Raw genomic sequence first — 18,845 nt, forward strand, 5'->3', positions numbered from 1 at the left:
TAGAAACAGAAAGAACAATACAAAATATCAATAAAACCAGGAGTTGGTTCTTTGAGAAAATCAACAAGATAGATAAACCCTTAGCCAGATTAACCAGAGGGCACAGAGACAGTATCCAAATTAATAAAATCAGAACTGAAAAGGGAGACATAACAACAGAAACTGAAGAAATTCAAAAAATCATCAGATCCTACTACAAAGGCCTATACTCAACAAAACTGGAAAACCTGGATGAAATGGACAATTTCCTAGACAGATACCAGGTACCTAAGTTAAACCAGGAGCAGATAAACCATCTAAATAGTCCCATAACCCCTCAGGAAATAGCAGCAGTCATCAAAAGCCTCCCCACTAAAAAAAGCCCAGGACCAGATGGTTTTAGTGCTGAATTCTATCAGACCTTCAAGGAAGACCTAATACCAATTCTCTTCAAACTATTCCACAAAATAGAGACAGAAGGAACACTACCCAATTCGTTCTATGAAGCTACAATTACACTCATACCCAAACCCCACAAGGACCCGACAAAGAAAGAGAACTTCAGACCAATCTCCCTTATGAACATCGATACAAAAATACTCAATAAAATTCTAGCAAACCGAATCCAAGACCACATCAAAACAATCATCCATCATGATCAAGTAGGTTTTATCCCAGGAATGCAGGGATGGTTCAATATTCGGAAATCCATCAATGTAATCCACTATATAAACAAACTTAAAGAAAAAAACCACATGATCATCTCACTAGATGCTGAGAAAGCATTTGACAAAATTCAACATCCCTTCATGATAAAAGTCTTGGAAAGATCAGGAATTCAAGGCCCCTACCTAAACATAGTAAAAGCAATTTACAGCAAACCAGTAGCCAACATCAAGCTAAATGGAGAGAAACTTGAAGCAATCCCACTAAGATCAGGGACTAGACAAGGTTGCCCACTCTCCCCCTACCTATTCAATATAGTACTGGAAGTCTTAGCCAGAGCAATTAGACAGCAAAAAGAAGTCAAAGGGATACAAATAGGAAAGGAAGAAGTCAAAATATCGCTATTTGCAGATGATATGATAGTATACTTAAGTGACCCCCAAACTTCCCACCAGAGAACTCCTAAACCTGATAAACAACTTCAGCAAAGTGGCTGGTTATAAAATCAACTCAAACAAATCAGTAGCCTTCCTCTACATGAAAGATAAACAGACTGAAAAAGAAATTAGGGAAATGACACCCTTCACAATAGTTGCAAATAATATAAAATACCTTGGTGTGAATCTAACCAAGCAAGTGAAAGACCTGTATGACAAGAACTTCAAGTCTCTGAAGAAAGAAATTGAAGAAGATCTCAGAAGATGGAAAGATCTCCCATGCTCATGGATTGGCAGGATTAATATAATAAAAATGGCCATCTTGCCAAAAGCAATCTACAGATTCAATGCAATCCCCATTAAAATCCCAACTCAATTCTTCACAGAGTTAGAAAAGGAAATTCTCAAATTCATATGGAATAACAAAAAACCCAGGATAGCGAAAACTATTCTCAACAATAAAAGAACTTCTGGAGGAATCACCATCCCTGACCTCAAGCTGTACTACAGAGCAATAGTGATAAAAACTACCTGGTATTGGTACAGAGACAGGCAGGAAGATCAATGGAATAGAATTGAAGACCCAGAAATGAACCCACACTCCTATGGTCACTTGATCTTTGACAAAGGAGCTAAAACTGTCCAGTGGAAAAAGGACAGCATTTTCAACAAATGGTGCTGGTTCAACTGGAAGACAACATGTAGAAGAATGAAAATTGATCCATTCTTATCCCCTTGTACAAAGCTCAAGTCTATGTGGATAAAGGACCTCCACATAAAACCAGATACACTGAAACTAATAGAAGAGAAGGTGGGGAAAAGCCTCGAATACTTGGGCACAGGGGAAAAGTTCCTGAACAGAACTCCAATGGCATATGCTCTAAGATCGAGAATTGACAAATGGGACTTCATAAAATTGCAAAGTTTCTGTAAGGCAAAGGACACTGTCAATAGGACAAAACGACAACCAACAAATTGGGAAAAGATCTTTACCAATCCTTCATCTGATAGAGGGCTAATATCCAATATATACAAAGAACTCAAGAAATTAGACTCCAGACAACCAAATTACCCTATTAAAAAATGGGGTATAGAGCTTAACAAAGAATTTTCAACGGAAGAAACTCGAATGGCCGAGAAGCATCTAAAGAAATGTTCAGCATCCTTAGTCGTCAGGGAAATGCAAATCAAAACAACCCTGAGATTCCATCTCACACCAGTCAGAATGGCTAAGATTAAAAACTCAGGTGATAGTAGATGCTGGCGAGGGTGTGGAGAAAGAGGAACACTCCTCCATTGTTGGTGGGACTGCAAGATGGTGCAACCACTTTGGAAATCAGTCTGGCGGTTCCTCAGAAAATTGGACATAGCATTACCCGAGGATCCAGCTATACCACTCCTAGGCATATACCCAGAAGATGCTCGAACATATAACAAGGACATATGCTCAACTATGTTCATAGCAGCCTTATTTATAATAGCCAGGAGCTGGAAAGAACCCAGATGTCCTTCAACTGAGGAATGGATTCAAAAAATGTGGTATATTTACACAATGGAGTATTACTCAGCTATTAAAAACAATGAATTCGAGAGGTTCCTAGGTAAATGGATGGAACTAGAAATTATCATCCTGAGTGAGGTAAGCCAATCACAAAAGAAGACACATGGTATTCACTCACTGATTATTGGATATTAGCCTAGAACCTTGAAATGCCCAAGATGCAACTCACAGGCCACATGAAGCCCATAAAGAAGGAAGACCAAGTGAGGGTGATTCGGTCCTTCTTAGAAGGAGCAACAAAATACTCAAGGGAGCAAATATGGAGACAAAGTGAGGGACAGAAACTGAAGGAGGGGCCGTCTCAAGACCACCCCACCTGAGTATCTATCCCATGTGCAATCACCAAAGGTAGATGCTGATGTGGAAGTCAGGAAGTGCATGCTGATAAGAGCCTGATATGGATATCTCCTCAGAGGCCTTCAAGAGTCAGACATATTCAGAGGCAGATGCTCACAACTAGCCATTGAACTGATCATGGGGTTCTCAATAGAGGAGTTAGAGTGAAGACTGAAGGAGCTGAAAGGGTTTGTGGCACCATGAGGAGAGCAACAATACCAACCAACCACAGCTCCCAGGGTCTAAACCACCAGCCTGGGAGCACTTAGGGGGGAATCCAGGGCTTCAGCTGAATATGTAAAAGTGGAGGGCCCTGCTGGGCATAGGTGGAAGAAGAGAACCTTGACCTCATGAAGGCTGGATGCCCCAGGGGGTGGGAATTTTGAGGGTGGGGAGGGGGGAGTGGGGGGGGTGTAGATAGAGGTTACATCCACAGAGAAGAAGGAGGAGGGGCGAGGGGATTGGAGGTTCCGAGGGGGTGGTGGGGGATGGGGTAAGGGGACAACATAGGAAATGTAAATAAATCATCCAATAAAAAAAAAAAAAAAAAAAAAAAAGAGCCTCTCATTTTCAATTGTTTAATTAAAGATATTAATTGAAAACAGTCTATGATATAGGAATAAATAGTGAATCGCATATTAATTTTTTTGAGATAGGGTCCAAGATAACACAATAGAGAGCTGAAAATGACCTCTTTACCCCCCAAGAGCTAAGATTATAGGTATGAGTCCCTATGTCTCATACAGATTCTAAATCTTACAATCTAATTCCTAGCAGGTGGAACTGTGGAAGGTTATTAATTCTTAACATACATTTCTATAGTTTTATTATGATAAAATGTACAGTATTTGTAAACATAAAACAATGTACTTGGGAAAAAAATGGAGTAATGAGTGTGCCAGTGAGAAGTACAATCCCCTTACACACTCATTTTATACAACAAGGAAAGTGCTTTCTCAGACCCATCCAAACACACAGACTTGACACAGGCTGGGCAGGAATGTAAGTGACCACTCTGTGACTCTCCCAGTTTGCTGTTCTGTGTTGTTTGCTTATTCATTGCTTCCTGTGCTGGGATCCAACCCAGGGGCTGGTGTGGGCTAGGTGAGCATGGCATCCTCGAGCTGCATCTTCAGCCCTCAGATTCCCTCATGTAGAAGCAACTGGCAATAGGGAATTCTGTCTGTCATCTCGACAGATACCTAGTAAAGTTGTTGTACTAGGTTTAAAAGTTGTATGGTTTAATCCTTGATTTAATATTCTGATTTCGTGGTCTCAGGTTATGAGTCTTGTTCAGTTTCTGGAATGTTATCAACAACATATAAGAAGGAATCCCTGTTCAGGTTTTGGTGTCGGTTTGGTTTTGGATCAGCTTTGAGGACTGAGCTTACTAAAGGTTTTCTAAACTTATCCAGAGGGTTTTATAAAACCCCCTCTGAGCTTGGCCTGGTGGTGCACACCTTTGATCTCAGCATGAGGAGGTAGAGGCAGGCAGATCTCCATGAATTCCGGCAGTATGTTCTACATACAGAGTTCTAAACACTGAGATCAGCCAAAGGTATATATTTATTACAATAATCCACAGTTGAGCCAGAAAGAAAAAATGGGGAAAAAATGAAGAAGTAAAATTAATTGTTGGAAATTGTTGAGAGCTCACTTTCGAACTCCACTCTTTTATACACAGCTGCTGTGGAGTCTTTCCCAGAAGTGCATGGAGTGGTGGGACACTCGGTCACACTCCCATGTATATATCCAGTATCTACTAGAAGATTCTACATGTGTTGGGGCCGAGGGCCATGTAATTATAATACATGTGGAGAAAGAATTATTGCAACTGATGGATACCAAATCCAGTATCGGGCAAGCAATCGCTACCAGCTAAAGGGGCAGCTTCTTCAAGGCATTGGGTCCTTGACAATACTGAATCTCACTGTGAGTGACAGCGGTCACTATTGCTGTGGATTGCAAATGAAGGGATGGTATGGGATTGTAGAGATAATGACCAGCTTACTCCTTGTTCAACCAGGTAAGCTCGCCCTCTTTCTTTGCTTACTATTTAATTCTTATTGTGAACTGAGGCCTCTGTTTGCTAACAATCTGTTCTTTTCCCATATCAAAGAAACTAAGGTTCTTATAGATATGCTTACAATTAAACACTTGCTTTTTATTATTTTTTAATGACATAATCTCAAGTTCTCTGATGTCATGGTCTCTGGGCCTCCTGCCACTAGCTTTCTAGTGCTGAGAATAAAAGGGAGTCCCATCACATCCAGACTGAATTACCCTGTCTTATTTAAATACCCTTTGTGGCATATGGTTCCCTTTCCACTTCCTCTCCCAAGCACAGCAGCATACCTGTTGGGAAAGGATGCAGCAGAGTCCTTAGAGGGTGGTAAGCAGGATCTTGGTTGGTCCCTCAACATCCACATACCTGACATCACACAAATACACAAATACAGGAATAAATGCATACAGTAAATTTAAGGAGAGGGCTCTACTCCTGCTACTTCCCAACACAAAGTAAAAACACTACATTTTTTTCTTTATTTCAAAGTAAAATCACCTTGGATTAAGGGATTGTACTTCATCCCCCATAAAGAAGAGTTTCAAAGCAACTGTTGCTTGTTCCTGAGGTTTTAGTTCGTAGGTAGGGCAGTGAACACAGGCAGGTTACTTACAGGGACCACATGTCTACTGACATAAAGAAGCCTGAGTGCCTCCCTGACTGTTTCCTTCCACCACCATTTTGCCTCTGCTCCATCTCTGCACACTGAGACCATCAGTTGCTGTTTGGATGCTACCAGCAAGTCTGATGCTGTTGGTTTGTGAGCTGCAGGTTGAACATGCCTAATCTAAAGCTCCCAGTCTGCGCTGCTCCAAAATCTGACACCTTTTGAGCATGGGTTGATAATGTGCCTGCAAAATTCGACACCATGATCTATCCTGTGCAGACTTATGCACAGATTATAACCTTACCTTAAGCTATGTATGTAAAGCATAGGCATGTGGATTCTAGCTCAATCCACATTTACACTTGTGCCCCACCCATAAGATATTTCTTTATGCAAATATTCCAAATTGTTAAGATTTTAATTCTGCAACTCCTTGCCACAAGCATTTTTTTGATAATAGATATTCATCCTTTCTCTCTTAGAAACCATAGAACACAGTGTTCTACCAAATGTGCAAATCCCTTTCTGATAGGCCTTGTGTGGAATCTGTATGCTAAGATGCAGGGCTGTATGGTTTGTCTTCTCAGAACTGACTGAAATGAGCTTGCTGGCCTTGAAACTGTGGGTGAAGTCAGTGGAGTCCGAGCCCTCATACCTCCTCAGTCTCACAGATGCTTAGAGCTATCTGGGGATCTGACACCTGTCATTCATAAAGTGTTTCCATGGGAACATAGGCTCTGTTCTCATTCATGTTGTCAATGCAGTTGCCTCCTACTGGTGAGCTTGTCTCCACTGCCCTGCACTGCCACATCCTAGTTCAGGAGAGTAGCCTCTGCCTGGGGAAGCCTCTTGCAGTTGCAACAGCAGAAGCTCTCGCCTCATCTTACTTGACTGATCCTTGCTTTCATCTTGATTTCCAAATCCAGAAATTCCCACAAATCCCCCAACAAGACCCACAACTACAGGAAGACCCACAACTCCAGGAAGACCCATGACTATTTCAACAAGATTCACACATGTATCAACATCAACCAGAATCTCTACTTCTACTCCTCCGACACCAGCACACATGCAGACTCACAAACCAGGTAAAACCCAATGTGTATCTGGGCCCAGAGTCCTTATAAAAGAAACTAGGATACACAGACACTGAGTCAAGTCATAAGCATACATTTAGTGAAAAGTTTTGAACTGGGCCCCAAACAACAGCTTCACAAGGTCTGTAATGTCCCAATCTCAGGTTATATTCACCCTCTGTTGTGTAACATCTTGCAGATGGAGGACAACCATCTCTCTTTATCAGATTCCTAGGGGATTCACTAGTAGGTGGATCATTGACCTAGGGCAGCTGATGAGGATGGTGGGAATCTGGGACAGCTGGGCATGACTTTCTGATGAAGAAACAGGGAATGACTGAAACTAGGGTCCCTGTGGATCCTTTATGTCCATTCGAAATTGTCCCATCCAGCTGAGGCCATAGTTCAGTGAAGCTAACGGTTAGTGTTTCCTGAGCACTAGGCAGGATACTACATGCTTTATGAATCAGTGTATCATTCTCAGACAACTATCCAATATAGCTGTGGTCTGTCCCTGTTGCATAGTGACAGGATCAGACACAGAGTGAGAAAGTTGATGGTAAAGGTTATGAAGCTAGAAAGTGGCTGAGACTCTGTCGCTCTTCACTTGAGTTTTAAGCGTGTTCTTCTAAGTGCAGGGCCAGGCCTCCTCTTATGGACACAGATATTTGGAGGGTTTGTTCTGTTTTCACATACTCATAGGAAAGACTTTAGGATACCCTCCTTTAAAAAGAGGCAGTGGAAGCCCTGTAAAGTTTTGCTTTAAGCATCTTTTAATTCATTCATGTAGCATAAAAAGTGCAAAATATATCCTTGGTAGAGGTGAAAACCCTCACATCAAATTTGAAGACTTTGGTAAATGATTTTGTTGTGCCCAGATTACAACCCCCCTAAAGAGACCATCAGGAACCACAACTTTGATGCAAACCCATGAGAGTCTTTATTCAAGCTTGAGCTTGTGTCACAAACCCTCCTAATGTAACAGGATAGAAGAGTAACCCCTGGTCTAGTTGAAGAGGGTTCATACAGGAAAAAACTGCAAGCTGGTGTTTCCAAGCCTGGGCATTACATGAGAGGGTAAAGGAATGCTGATCATTAAGCTAATTGGTTTGTAGCAAATGGTTAAACCACAGGGAGGGAGCCTACATCAAAAAAGGAGCATCTTGACCTGGGAAAGACTTACATTTTCTAAGCTCACTCTGTTGTTATCAGCTAGCTGCAGCTGCTATGTCTATTTTGCTACTGCCAGTGATTTTTCTCAGACCTCAAGGGTGGGACCCATGCCCCACCATTCTTAACTTAGAATGGACTCTTAAGAACAAAATGAAGTTTAGTCTGCTATCTCGGTCCCTTCAACTTGACCTGCTCAAGCATTTGAGCGATGCTATGAGGTTCATATTTCAAATTGCCTTCAGGTAATTCAGTATTAAGGGGTAGTAACACGACTAAAGGATGGGGAAAAGCTTATCATCTTGTAGGCAAGGTTAGGTCAAACCTTCTACATCTAGGAGTGAAATGATTACTGTTTGAGAGGGTCTCAAAGCTTCCTAAAACCCATCTATTCCTGGAGGTAGCACTCCGTTTTGTCAAGCAGAAGAAGCTTTACAGGTTTTGTTTTTTTCCATAGAGGAAACTGATTGGAGTCTGCATGTGTACATTTGTAACTCCCTATGTGCGCTATGGTTTCCCAGTACACTGTTGCTGGGTGTGAGGAAATCAGAGGGAATATGAGGGCAGATCTTTCTCTGTAGTGCCCTGTCATCTAGCCCTCATCAACATAATGCTCCCCAGGTGGAGCAGAGAGCAGAGCAAATGTATCTCTGGTTTCCTTGAGACTCCTGGCACTTTGATCTTGTGACTTTAGGCTCCTCGGCTAAGTCCTTGCTGTGCCTATAGCAACCTTCTATTGGCAAATGTTTTCCAAAGGCAGGAAATATAAGAACTGAAAGGGATTTTGGTAATCACATGACCCACTATTTGATAGCTGTGCCTGCCTGGAAACTTATATACCATCTCATTGATTATTTTATGGTAATTTATGTCACTGCTAGGTTGGGAAAACTTTAAAGTTCCTCTTAAGAAACAAACAATTTATCCACTTTTCAATTCATCCACCAATACTAGCCACATTTCTTTTGACAAGCGGTTGAACATTTCTCACTAAAGATACAATATTGTTAAAGTGAACTCCACTGTATTCACCCACTGCCTGGATGCTCCTTCTTCCCATAATAATAATGAAGTGACATCATCTGTGTTTGCCACCACAGTGTTGAATGCTCAAGCATGCATTCTTAAGTGCTTCTATCAGGACTTTGAAGATGAAGATCATTTTGCTAATGGACATGATCATCATTGAATTCAAATTTTGTCTGACTCAACTTCACCCTACTGAGTCACTTACTCTGATTCTTGGAAGGTCTTACTTAAGGGCCTAAGTGCCAAACAAGAGCCTAGACTGTAGATGTTGTTTAAACCTAGTCATTGCCTTTGGCTCCTTGAAAGGGCTTTCCCAAGGAGTAGAATGTAAATACTGGGATGTGTGACTAGAGGAGGGCTATGAGTCATCCAAAGGGCAATGCCAGCTTTAGTGGTTGTTAGGGACTTCCACAGACCTGCAGTATTTCCACTCATTGTAAGGGTACTGTGTGTGTGGGTTGCCAACAGAGTTGTCTGTCATTTGTAAAAATTAGAAATATATAATTACCTGGTATCTGCTTCATATGTAAATACAGTTAAGGGAATTCTTGTCATAATATTATAATCCTTATATGTGCCAGATACTGCATGGAAAGAAGGTCCTGTATTTCATTCGTAGGTACATAGAAACAATGAAAACAATGCATTCCCTGTTACAATATAGACATTTTAAAATACTATGAAATTCTAAATGTTCAAAACTTGCTGCTCAGTGACTCTCCTACCGTATTAAATCTTAATCCTCACAAGGTATAAGACACACTGGCCTTGTGGATATTATTTACAGATGTAGTAAAAAAAATCTAATTCTTGTATTTGTAATTAATTTTCTCCCCTTTGATCAGACTGGAATAACACTGTGACATCCTCAGATGACACTTGGAATAATAGCACTGTAAGTACATTCCTCCCTAATTCACTGGCCATGTTCCCCAGTATATCTTCCAGGAAGCACATGATACTTAACAATTGGGTCTGTAATATTGGTCTACAGACATTTGCATCAAAATAGAAGAAGAATAAAAGAGAGTCAGATTTAGTGGTCTATTCCTTAATTGTTGGACTCAAGAAGTTAATGCAAGGGATTAAATTTTTGAGGACAGCCTGGACAATTTAGGCAAGTTTGGTTATGTGATAAAATACTGTATCAAAAAGTATATATATATATATGTGTGTGTGTGTGTGTGTGTGTATACACTTATATTTATTTCCATATATAGACTTATATATACTTATATTTATTTCCATATATATATATATGTATATACACACACACATATATATATATATATATGGAGAGTTTGATGCTTACAATGGGTAATTGAAAGAAGTTCATTTTGGAACCCCTAATATTGTTTTTCTACCCGCTGACTATTCTCTGTGAAGCTGTATGTTTTACATATGGACAGTCAGAACATAACAATAGATGCTGATGGTAAGACCTTTTTGTTAGTTTTTTGAGACAGGGTCTCATGTAGTCCAACTGACCTTGAACTTACTACAGAGCTGAGGATGACCCTGAACTCCTGATCGTGCTGCCTCTATCGTCCAAGTACTGAAATCATAGGTGTAGATGCCACCATAACTGCCCCTGCGTTTAAGACATCACCTTATTTAGTAGCTCAGGCTGGCCTGCAACTCCTAATCTTCCTGCCTTAGCCTACTGAGTACTGAGATGACAGGCCCATGTCACCTGTCCCAGCCAGATACTAAAAATACTGTAATGACTTATCTGACATTAGCACTCAGTGGTCTGGAAGTTATGGGAAGAATTTGTATATACTGGTTAAATATCAAAAACTACTATGCACATGTGGCTATGGGACCAGTCTGTGGTTAGGTGTAAAACAAAACAGTACTGCATACTGAGGTTATTCTTGCCCTCAGTCAGTTGTGAAAGAGTCATGGTTTGCAGCAAGGGGGAACAATCTAGAGTTAAGGTCAAAACAAGTAGTAGAAGAAGCTGGACTCTGAAGATGTCAAACTGTCTCTCAGTACATTTAAAATAATGTACAGCAGCACACAGCAAACATTGTTTTCGGTGTTTGCTTAGGTATCTGAGACAGAATCCCACGTAGCTCAAGCTGGCTGTGAAATTGCTCTGTACCTGGGAAGGATCTTGACCTCCCAACCCTCCTGCTTCCACCTCTCAGGTTCTAGGAACAAGGTGTGCTCCCCCATGCCTAGCAACAGCAGCATAGGTCTGGACTCAGTAGATCAACGTCCTGGCCTCTATCTCATGAAAACATTGAAGGAAATTTGTGAAGATGAATAAGAAAGGATATGCTTTGCTGTCATTCATAATCAGGAAAATGTTATGAACTAGATGTTCATGTGGGCATGGTGACAGGGCTGTGATCCCATCACCCAGAAGGTGTAGGCAGGAGGATACAGAAGACCCTGTCATAACAACAAACAAACCTTGTTTTCTCCTACATTCTCCAGGGTGTTTGTTAAGAGGCATCAGAGAGTATCTTACCCAAGAACCCCACTGAGCATGTCATTTGTAAAGACAGAGCTCACAGAGCTGAGCTAATGTGCCCATGGTCTGTCTGACTAAGCAGAGGAGCTGGGGTTGTGATCCAGAGATGATGCTCATATGAGGGCAAAGACCTGATCTGTTGGTCTGCTTCCTGCAGTTAAACCTGTATCTCTCAGGGTCTGTTTAGGGCTAGCAGGTCAGTGCTGAGCTATGAATGGGCCTAAACTGATGCCCAGCCAGTCTCATGCTTATTCGAGTAGCTAGTGGTCCCTGGTTACCTGCACCTGGTTACCAGGGCACTGAAAGAGATTATGCATACGTGTCTGATCACATGGTGTTAATCAGGCTGCAGCTATAAGTAAATAGTCTTTTTAGTTTTTTAGGAAGTTATTAATCATAATTTCATCATTTCTCCCTTTCTTCTCCTGGTCCAAACCTTTCCATATATGCCCCTCACTTTCTTTTTGATTTGTGATCTGGCCAGGCAGTGGTGGCACAGGCCTTTAATCCCAGCACTTGGGAGGCAGAGGCAGGCAGATTTCTGAGTTCAAGGCCAGCCTGGTCTACAGAGTGAGTTCCAGGACAGCCAGGGCTATATAGAGAAACCCTGTCTCGAGAAACAAACAAACAAACAAACAAACAAAACCAAATAAGATTTGTGATCTGTTGTTCAATTATTGACATGTATGTATATATAATATAAACATATTGTAGTATACATAAATTATATACTACATATATTTCTGAAATCATAAATATAACCTGCCCAGTCTGAATAATGTTATTCGTGTGTATATGTTTTCAAGACTATGATTTGGTATTAGAATTTTATAAAGACTTAAAATCTTGAATTGCTTTCACAAGTACAATCTGTGATACCAGACCAGGACCACCAGATGAATCCACTGAGAGCTAGTAGATTTAGAGATGAATCATTTTTTTTCTTTCGTTATCACAAGATGATGCATTTATCGAATACACTACTACTGACTATTAAAGCAGACATAATCAAATAAATGATATATCCATCCACATTAAGCATGCAGTCAGAACTTTGAGTTATATACACATGTCATCATCTTGAGCAACACAGAACACTGTTCCATCAGCATCGAAGGCACTTTGAATTCACACGTCACCATGAATTTGCATGTCGCCATGTTCCACTGCCCATTACTGCCTTACGTCCTTTGATCTTGCTGTAAATTCCAGACTAGCCCCAGGCCAGAGAAGATGAAGGTCTAGGTTTAAGGTCTAGCTTGTGTTTTCTGATCCTTGATGCCCCTTTGGTTTGCTATTTACTTATTGGTTTGTCTATTTATCACTACTGTTATTTTATTTATTGTTTCCTTAGGAAGTAATCCCTTCATGGAAGCCACAGAAAACCCTGACTAAGGGCTTCTATGTCGGCATCTCCATCGCAGCCTTGCTGCTGCTGCTGCTTGTGAGCACTGTGGTTATCACCAGTAAGTAATTTCACAACTGTCCCCAGGGAAGGAGGGCCAGGGTTCTCAGTCCTTCTGACTGCCTTTAAGCAAATGTACATGCCACAGGGGTTTTGAGTTCACATGACTTTCATACACCCAGATCTGAGACACACAGTAAGCTATCCATTCCCCAAGGGGTGTGTTAGGACCTACATAGCATTGCAGGTGGTTTCTGGTACTTGGTGAGTGCTCAGTGATGTTGAACCATTGCTACTGTGTCTCCCAACACCCCTGGCCTGTAAAACTCTGTGACTGCGAAGCAGACCTGATTTTCAGAGAGAGTTCCATGACGGGCAATTTTATACAGGGAAATATTGTCTCAAAAGAACGAACAAAAAATAGTAAAGATTATGACTGTCAAAATTCAGGATGTTTTCCTCTAATTATTTAGAACTTGTTCATTTAAAGTGTATATTTATGCTAGCTCTAGTGCCAAGTGTCTTTTATCCCAGCATTCCAATTCTGGGGTTAGACGCCGTATCACATTGTGCCTAAAAGGGAGAATTACTTAGAAATTGAGTAAAATGCCACAAATGTGTTCCCTTCCTCCGTCCAAAGTTGTTTATTCTCCCCTCAAAATCTTCTTCTCTAGCAGCTCATTAGAATCATCTACAGTTCTTTGTGAACAATAATTTACAATGTCATTTTAGCAACGTAAGGCTAGATGGGTCAATATACCAAACAATAAATAAGAAGATCCTTCCTGTACAGCATAGGAAGGAATTACCCAAAGTTACCAGGGGATGCATCAATTAAAAACAGAAACAATATCGTTGGTTAAAAGAAAATTATCATGAGTGCTTCTGATTACAGTTCAACTTTCCTTTCAACCACTCTCACCATCCTTCTCCCACCCCAATTTAGGGTTCATAATTATGAAAAAGAAGTCGGGCTCTCTGAGGTAAGCCGATATGGATTGTGTTGATTCTTTTTGAACTCGATGTCTTAAGGATTCCTCCCCATGCTCTCTTTAGCCACTAAATCATTCTTTCCTGATTGATCTGTCGGTCGATTGGTTAACTTGAGACAAGGTCTTATTATGTGGCACAGACTGACCTGAAACTTTCTATGTAGCCTAGGCCAGACTGGAACTCAGAAACCTCCTACCTCACTCAGACTCTTTCTTTCTGGGATTACAGGTGTGGTCCATAATGTTTGGCTCCCATTTTGCACCTTGGATCCAAAAGTGAAGTTTAATGAGTCTCCCCCCCCATAACTTTTTGTTTGTTTGTTTGGTTTGTTTTGTTTTCTCTGTGAAGCTATGGTTGTCCAGGAAATAATTTGTAGACCAGGATGGCCTCAAATTCAGGTCTGTCTGTCCCCGCCTCCTGAGTGCTGAGATTCAAGCACTGGGCCACCACTTCCTGGCAAGTCCTTTTCTTGCTATCATTGCTTTTCAAAGATATTTTTGCATTTTCTAGTTCCTAACATTTATGGCATTATGGCTGTTGGTATGGGTTAGACACAAACACCAGCAATCCTTTCTCCAGATTAATTTCCTCCAGTTCAGTGCCTGACGATGTTTTGTAGTGTATATGAATATGTATCATACAAGTGGTCTTTGAAACTATGTCCCAGACACCAACCCCTGTGAAAAGGCATTGTTTTGTTTTAAATATTTTTCTACTCTACACTTAATATTAGAGGATATAGAGTCTATGCAGGTTTCAACAACCTTTCTTTAAAAAAGAACTTCTTATTATTGTATGCCTTGGCTCACAGATGATGTGTCAAGGCACCTGTGGAGGTCAGAGGACAACACCGTGGAGCTGAGTTTTTCCTTCCACTATTTCATGTCTCCAGAATTAAAATTCAGGTTACTAGACCCTCCAAACCCTTACTAAAGCATCACAGTCCAAAGTAAACACAGGAGTCATCCAGCTTTTAATGCCGTTCCATGTCCACATCCTATTTGAGTACCTGCTTCGATTCTAGTTATCTGTCTTCCTACATCTCCCATGTGTGTGTTCTATTAAAAAAATAATTTGAAAAATTCCAATATGAGCTGAATTGAAGAAAATAATTCTTAGTCTAATGGTTAAGCAAACTTTTCTCTGACTTAATACCAAGGCCCTTGTGCAAGGCCAGCCTGGTCTACAGAGTGAGTTCCAGGACAGCCAGAAACACACAGAGAAAACCTGTCTCGAAAAACACCAAAAAAAAAAAAAAAAAAAAAAAAAAAAAAAACCAAGGCCCTTTATGGTACTGTTTTCTGTTACAGTTTTTGTGCATGGGGCTCCTGGGTTCCTGAGTATGTATCATAAATTTTCTGATCAGATCCTACAGAAGACCTATTGTTTTTCAACATTTCTCTCTCCCTCTCCCTCTCCCTCTCCAGCTTCTCTGTGTCTAAGAGCAGACCTTTGCCGAACATAAAAGTGGTCGTGAAGTCCAAAGATGAAGACAAGTTCTACATTATTGAAGACACTCCTAACCCGGAAGAACAGTCCCAATGGCCCTCTGAGGGGCCTTCTGCCTGAAATTATGGAGATTGTCACTGATTTTACAAAATCAAACACCCACTATAGCTCCAGGGCGATATTCTATGTTGGTTCTTCCAGCTGCAGTGGAGAGGGTAACCCTCTACTGAGTATACTCAAAACTCAGATTAACATCATCCTAATTCTTGTAACAACACCACCTCAGTGTCTCCACTCACTGCAGCGATTCTCTCAAATGTGAAGGTTTCAGAAGGCTAATTTTTTTTGAGTCAACACAATTGCCAGTAATACAAAAATAGTCTTAGTTATTTAAACCATCAAAAGAGGAATAATATTTAAAAGTTAAAAAAAAGTATGTGTAGGTGGATGGGAAGTCCTGAATTCAGAAGAATTTTGTACTCATGTTTTATCTATTTTTATTGTACTTTGAAATGTTACTTCCCCTATCTTCCCCAAAGGGCTTCAATCATAGGAGCATGAAGGTTTCAAGAGAATCTATTGTCACTTTTAGAGGTGGCAAATTTCTCATAATTCTGGAAATATGATCATTTATTATGTAGTTGATCTTAGGATAAGAATGGGTGTTTCTTTTTAAGAAAGGTTACCATGGTGAATATGGACCAGGCATACTGCAAGGAAAGAAAATAATGGACCAAAGGATTCAGTTTATTAGTGCTATTTCTACTCCACTTCTGTCTTGATGCTCATTGTTCCTATACTGACCCACTGAGCTCTGAATTAGGTGCTAGGTGGAGCAATGCAGAAATGAAGGGGGAAGGAAAGGAGAGAGAACAGGACACAAGCTCTCTGCTGAGAGAAGTCCTATTCCAGTTGTGACAGAGTTTGGGACTATCACAGGTTTTCTTCAGTCTTCTAAATTTCTAAGTTATCTTCAGGCCATATTTATATTTAAAATTATTTAAGAAAGAGTGCATATATTTCATAATGAATCAGTTTGTCACAATCAATAAAATACTTAGTTTTCCTAGAAATAACAAAGGCTGTTGTACTGATATCTTCATTGCAGTTTGGCTGATGAGAAGAGCAGGTTGGCTAGAGGGTGTTAATGTCTATATCAGTCTGAGTGATTGATCTCTGACACCAGATCAGAGACACTCAGGCCATGGTATTCAAGGAGACCAGGGTGCTATTTCTCGGTTCACAATCCTAGTGCTGTTCTAAAGTGTTCGAGGAAACAAATACGTATCTGGTTGGGTTTTGTTTGTCTGGCTGGTTGGTTGGTTGGTTTGGCTTGGTCATTTTTGTTTGTTTGTTTGTTTGTTTGTTTTTTGTATTTTTTTGGAAAATCAGATAGTAAATTACTTACTGCATTCTCGATTTGCATAATAGAGCTTCCCACATCTGCTTTAAAAATTACTGTGTTGAAACCATAGTGTTTTCTATTTCTGAAATATGCACCAAATATACATCAAAGGAGGGTTTTATCAATGACAGCCCTGATTTGTAGCTTTCCTAGAAAGACTGTGGATGATGATGGTATAGGAGTTATGGTCTACAGTGTGATTTTACAAGTAGTATTGAGAGGCCAAACATATTCTATCTTAGAACCAGTCTTCATCTTAAAAGAAAAAAAAAAGTCTAAGAAAATGACTTACAACTAAACCCAAGCTACACTCAAATACCAGGAAGGACCCCATGGCCTGTCTTTGGTCCATAACCCAGAGTTGCTCCCTAGCTACTTCCTAGCAACCATCAATAAAGATTAGTCTGATTGTTTCAGATTTACGTTTCAGACCGTTTGTGATTATCACGGTCTTGCTTCAGAGCACCCACCTGTCAGCTTACAGTAGTCATTCTATTAGATGCTTGTCAGGCTAAACATCCCTCACTTGCTCCCATTTTACTATAAAACTCTGTCCAAATGAGGGTTCAGAGCTGCTTCACCAAACCTTCTTATGGGTTAGCAGTGAGTAAGCCCAAACTCGAGTTTATAATAAAGAGACCCTAACAGGATTATATTGGTGTTGGCTCCTTGGTGGTCTTTGAGGTTCATAAATGCTTCTGAGCACAATATTAGAAGTTAAACTTTCTCATGTGTGTCTTTTATTCAGTAATCTTACTTTATCTTTGTGATTACTTACAAAAGAGTATTGAAGTTTGGGGAAATATCAAGGGCTCATCAAGACCTGTCGTTTGTCACTTGGGCCACTCAGCTGAGTCATCTGGAGAGCTGGAAACTGTCTACCAGCCCACTAATTGCAATCTCAAGATGTCAGGGGCTGGTGTCCTGACTGTTCAATTTCTCTGGATGATTTATGTGTGTGGCTCAGACTAAAATCCACTGACCTAGAAAGACTCAGAGGACAGAATGCCTTCGTGATGTTTGAATTAAGTCCCCAGGAAGAACATAAAATGCTCAAAATGGAACAGGACAATACCACCAATGGGCAAGGGCAGGTGCACAACCAAGTCATGGACAGGGCATGAGGTCAGTAAGGGCAGGTCTGCCCCAGGCCTGGCTTCCAGGAGGTAGTGTTGGGAGCAAGAAGTCTGAGTGCTCCCTTGCATCTGTGAGGCTTCCCAGAGAGCTGGTGCATAGCTGTTAGCTGACTTTGTCCCTGGGCCTTCACAGGACTGAACATTCCATCAAAAAACATTTTTTTAAAAAAAGAAAGCAAAAAAGAAAATCCCCATTGTGCTGTGGGAATATGCTCGAAGGTGACTCTTGTTCTGCACTGCAGAATGGCGATATGGGATGGCTGTCTTTACCAGTTTTTGCTCCTGCAGAAGCCTAAAAATATTTTGATGATGGCCCAGTCATAATTTTAGCAAATTTTATTCTTGAAGAATATTATTATGCTCACAGTAAAACTAAGTGGAAAGTACAGAGCTATTTTTTTTTTAACAAAACCACCTTCCCCAACCTACACAGACATACACACATGCTGACTGAGAGAGAGAATGAGATAGAGCAAGAGAAAGAGAAGGAGTTGGTAGAGGGAGGTGAGGAAGAGAGAGGTGAATTAGGAGAGAAAGAAGCAGGAGAGAAAGGAGAGGGGAAGAGGAAAAGGCCTTGCCAGCATCAGCATTCCCCATCATTGTAGCACAGATGTCAAGACTGATGAACCAATGTTGGCATAATTGTCAGCTGAAGTCCACAGTCTCTTGCTCTTACTCCTGTGCATTCTGAGTCGTGACAAATGTGTGATACCAAGGATCCACCACTATTGCTTTATAACGAATAGTGTGACAGGTCAGGGAATAACCCCAGAAGTGACAAATTCCCAGTCTTTAAAATGAACAATAGATCCCTACAGAATATGCTTCACTGCATTGTCTCAGGCTCAGAGGCACCAAAGTCTAGTCTCCTTGACAACTGATGACATCTGTCCTGACTCCGAGGAAGTCATCCAGTCATCCCTCCCTTTCCTAAATCTCAACTATAATTTTTTGTTTGTTTCCTTGTGGTTCTTGTTTATTTTTAAAAGTTTTACGTGCGTGTAAAACACGCACGCACGCCCATGGAGACCAAAAAATAGTATCCAATC

The 18,845-nt window shown here is 40.7% G+C and overlaps 1 protein-coding gene across 1 annotated transcript in view; it reads left to right on the plus strand.

Annotated features, from left to right (window-relative positions):
• Window positions 1-15,375, plus strand: part of LOC114629616 (hepatitis A virus cellular receptor 1 homolog) — a 22,185-nt gene extending 6,810 nt beyond the window's left edge. The window contains exons 2-7 of the mRNA XM_028777679.1: window positions 4,664-5,005; window positions 6,578-6,739; window positions 9,772-9,821; window positions 12,763-12,874; window positions 13,760-13,796; window positions 15,234-15,375. Of these exons, the coding sequence (XP_028633512.1) occupies window positions 4,664-5,005; window positions 6,578-6,739; window positions 9,772-9,821; window positions 12,763-12,874; window positions 13,760-13,796; window positions 15,234-15,375 (845 nt within the window). The remainder of the gene's footprint in view (window positions 1-4,663; window positions 5,006-6,577; window positions 6,740-9,771; window positions 9,822-12,762; window positions 12,875-13,759; window positions 13,797-15,233) is intronic.
• Window positions 15,376-18,845: the final 3,470 nt, after the last annotated feature.

Source organism: Grammomys surdaster, unplaced genomic scaffold (assembly GCF_004785775.1).
Source record: "Grammomys surdaster isolate TR1022 unplaced genomic scaffold, NIH_TR_1.0 313, whole genome shotgun sequence".
NCBI lineage: Eukaryota > Metazoa > Chordata > Mammalia > Rodentia > Muridae > Grammomys > Grammomys surdaster.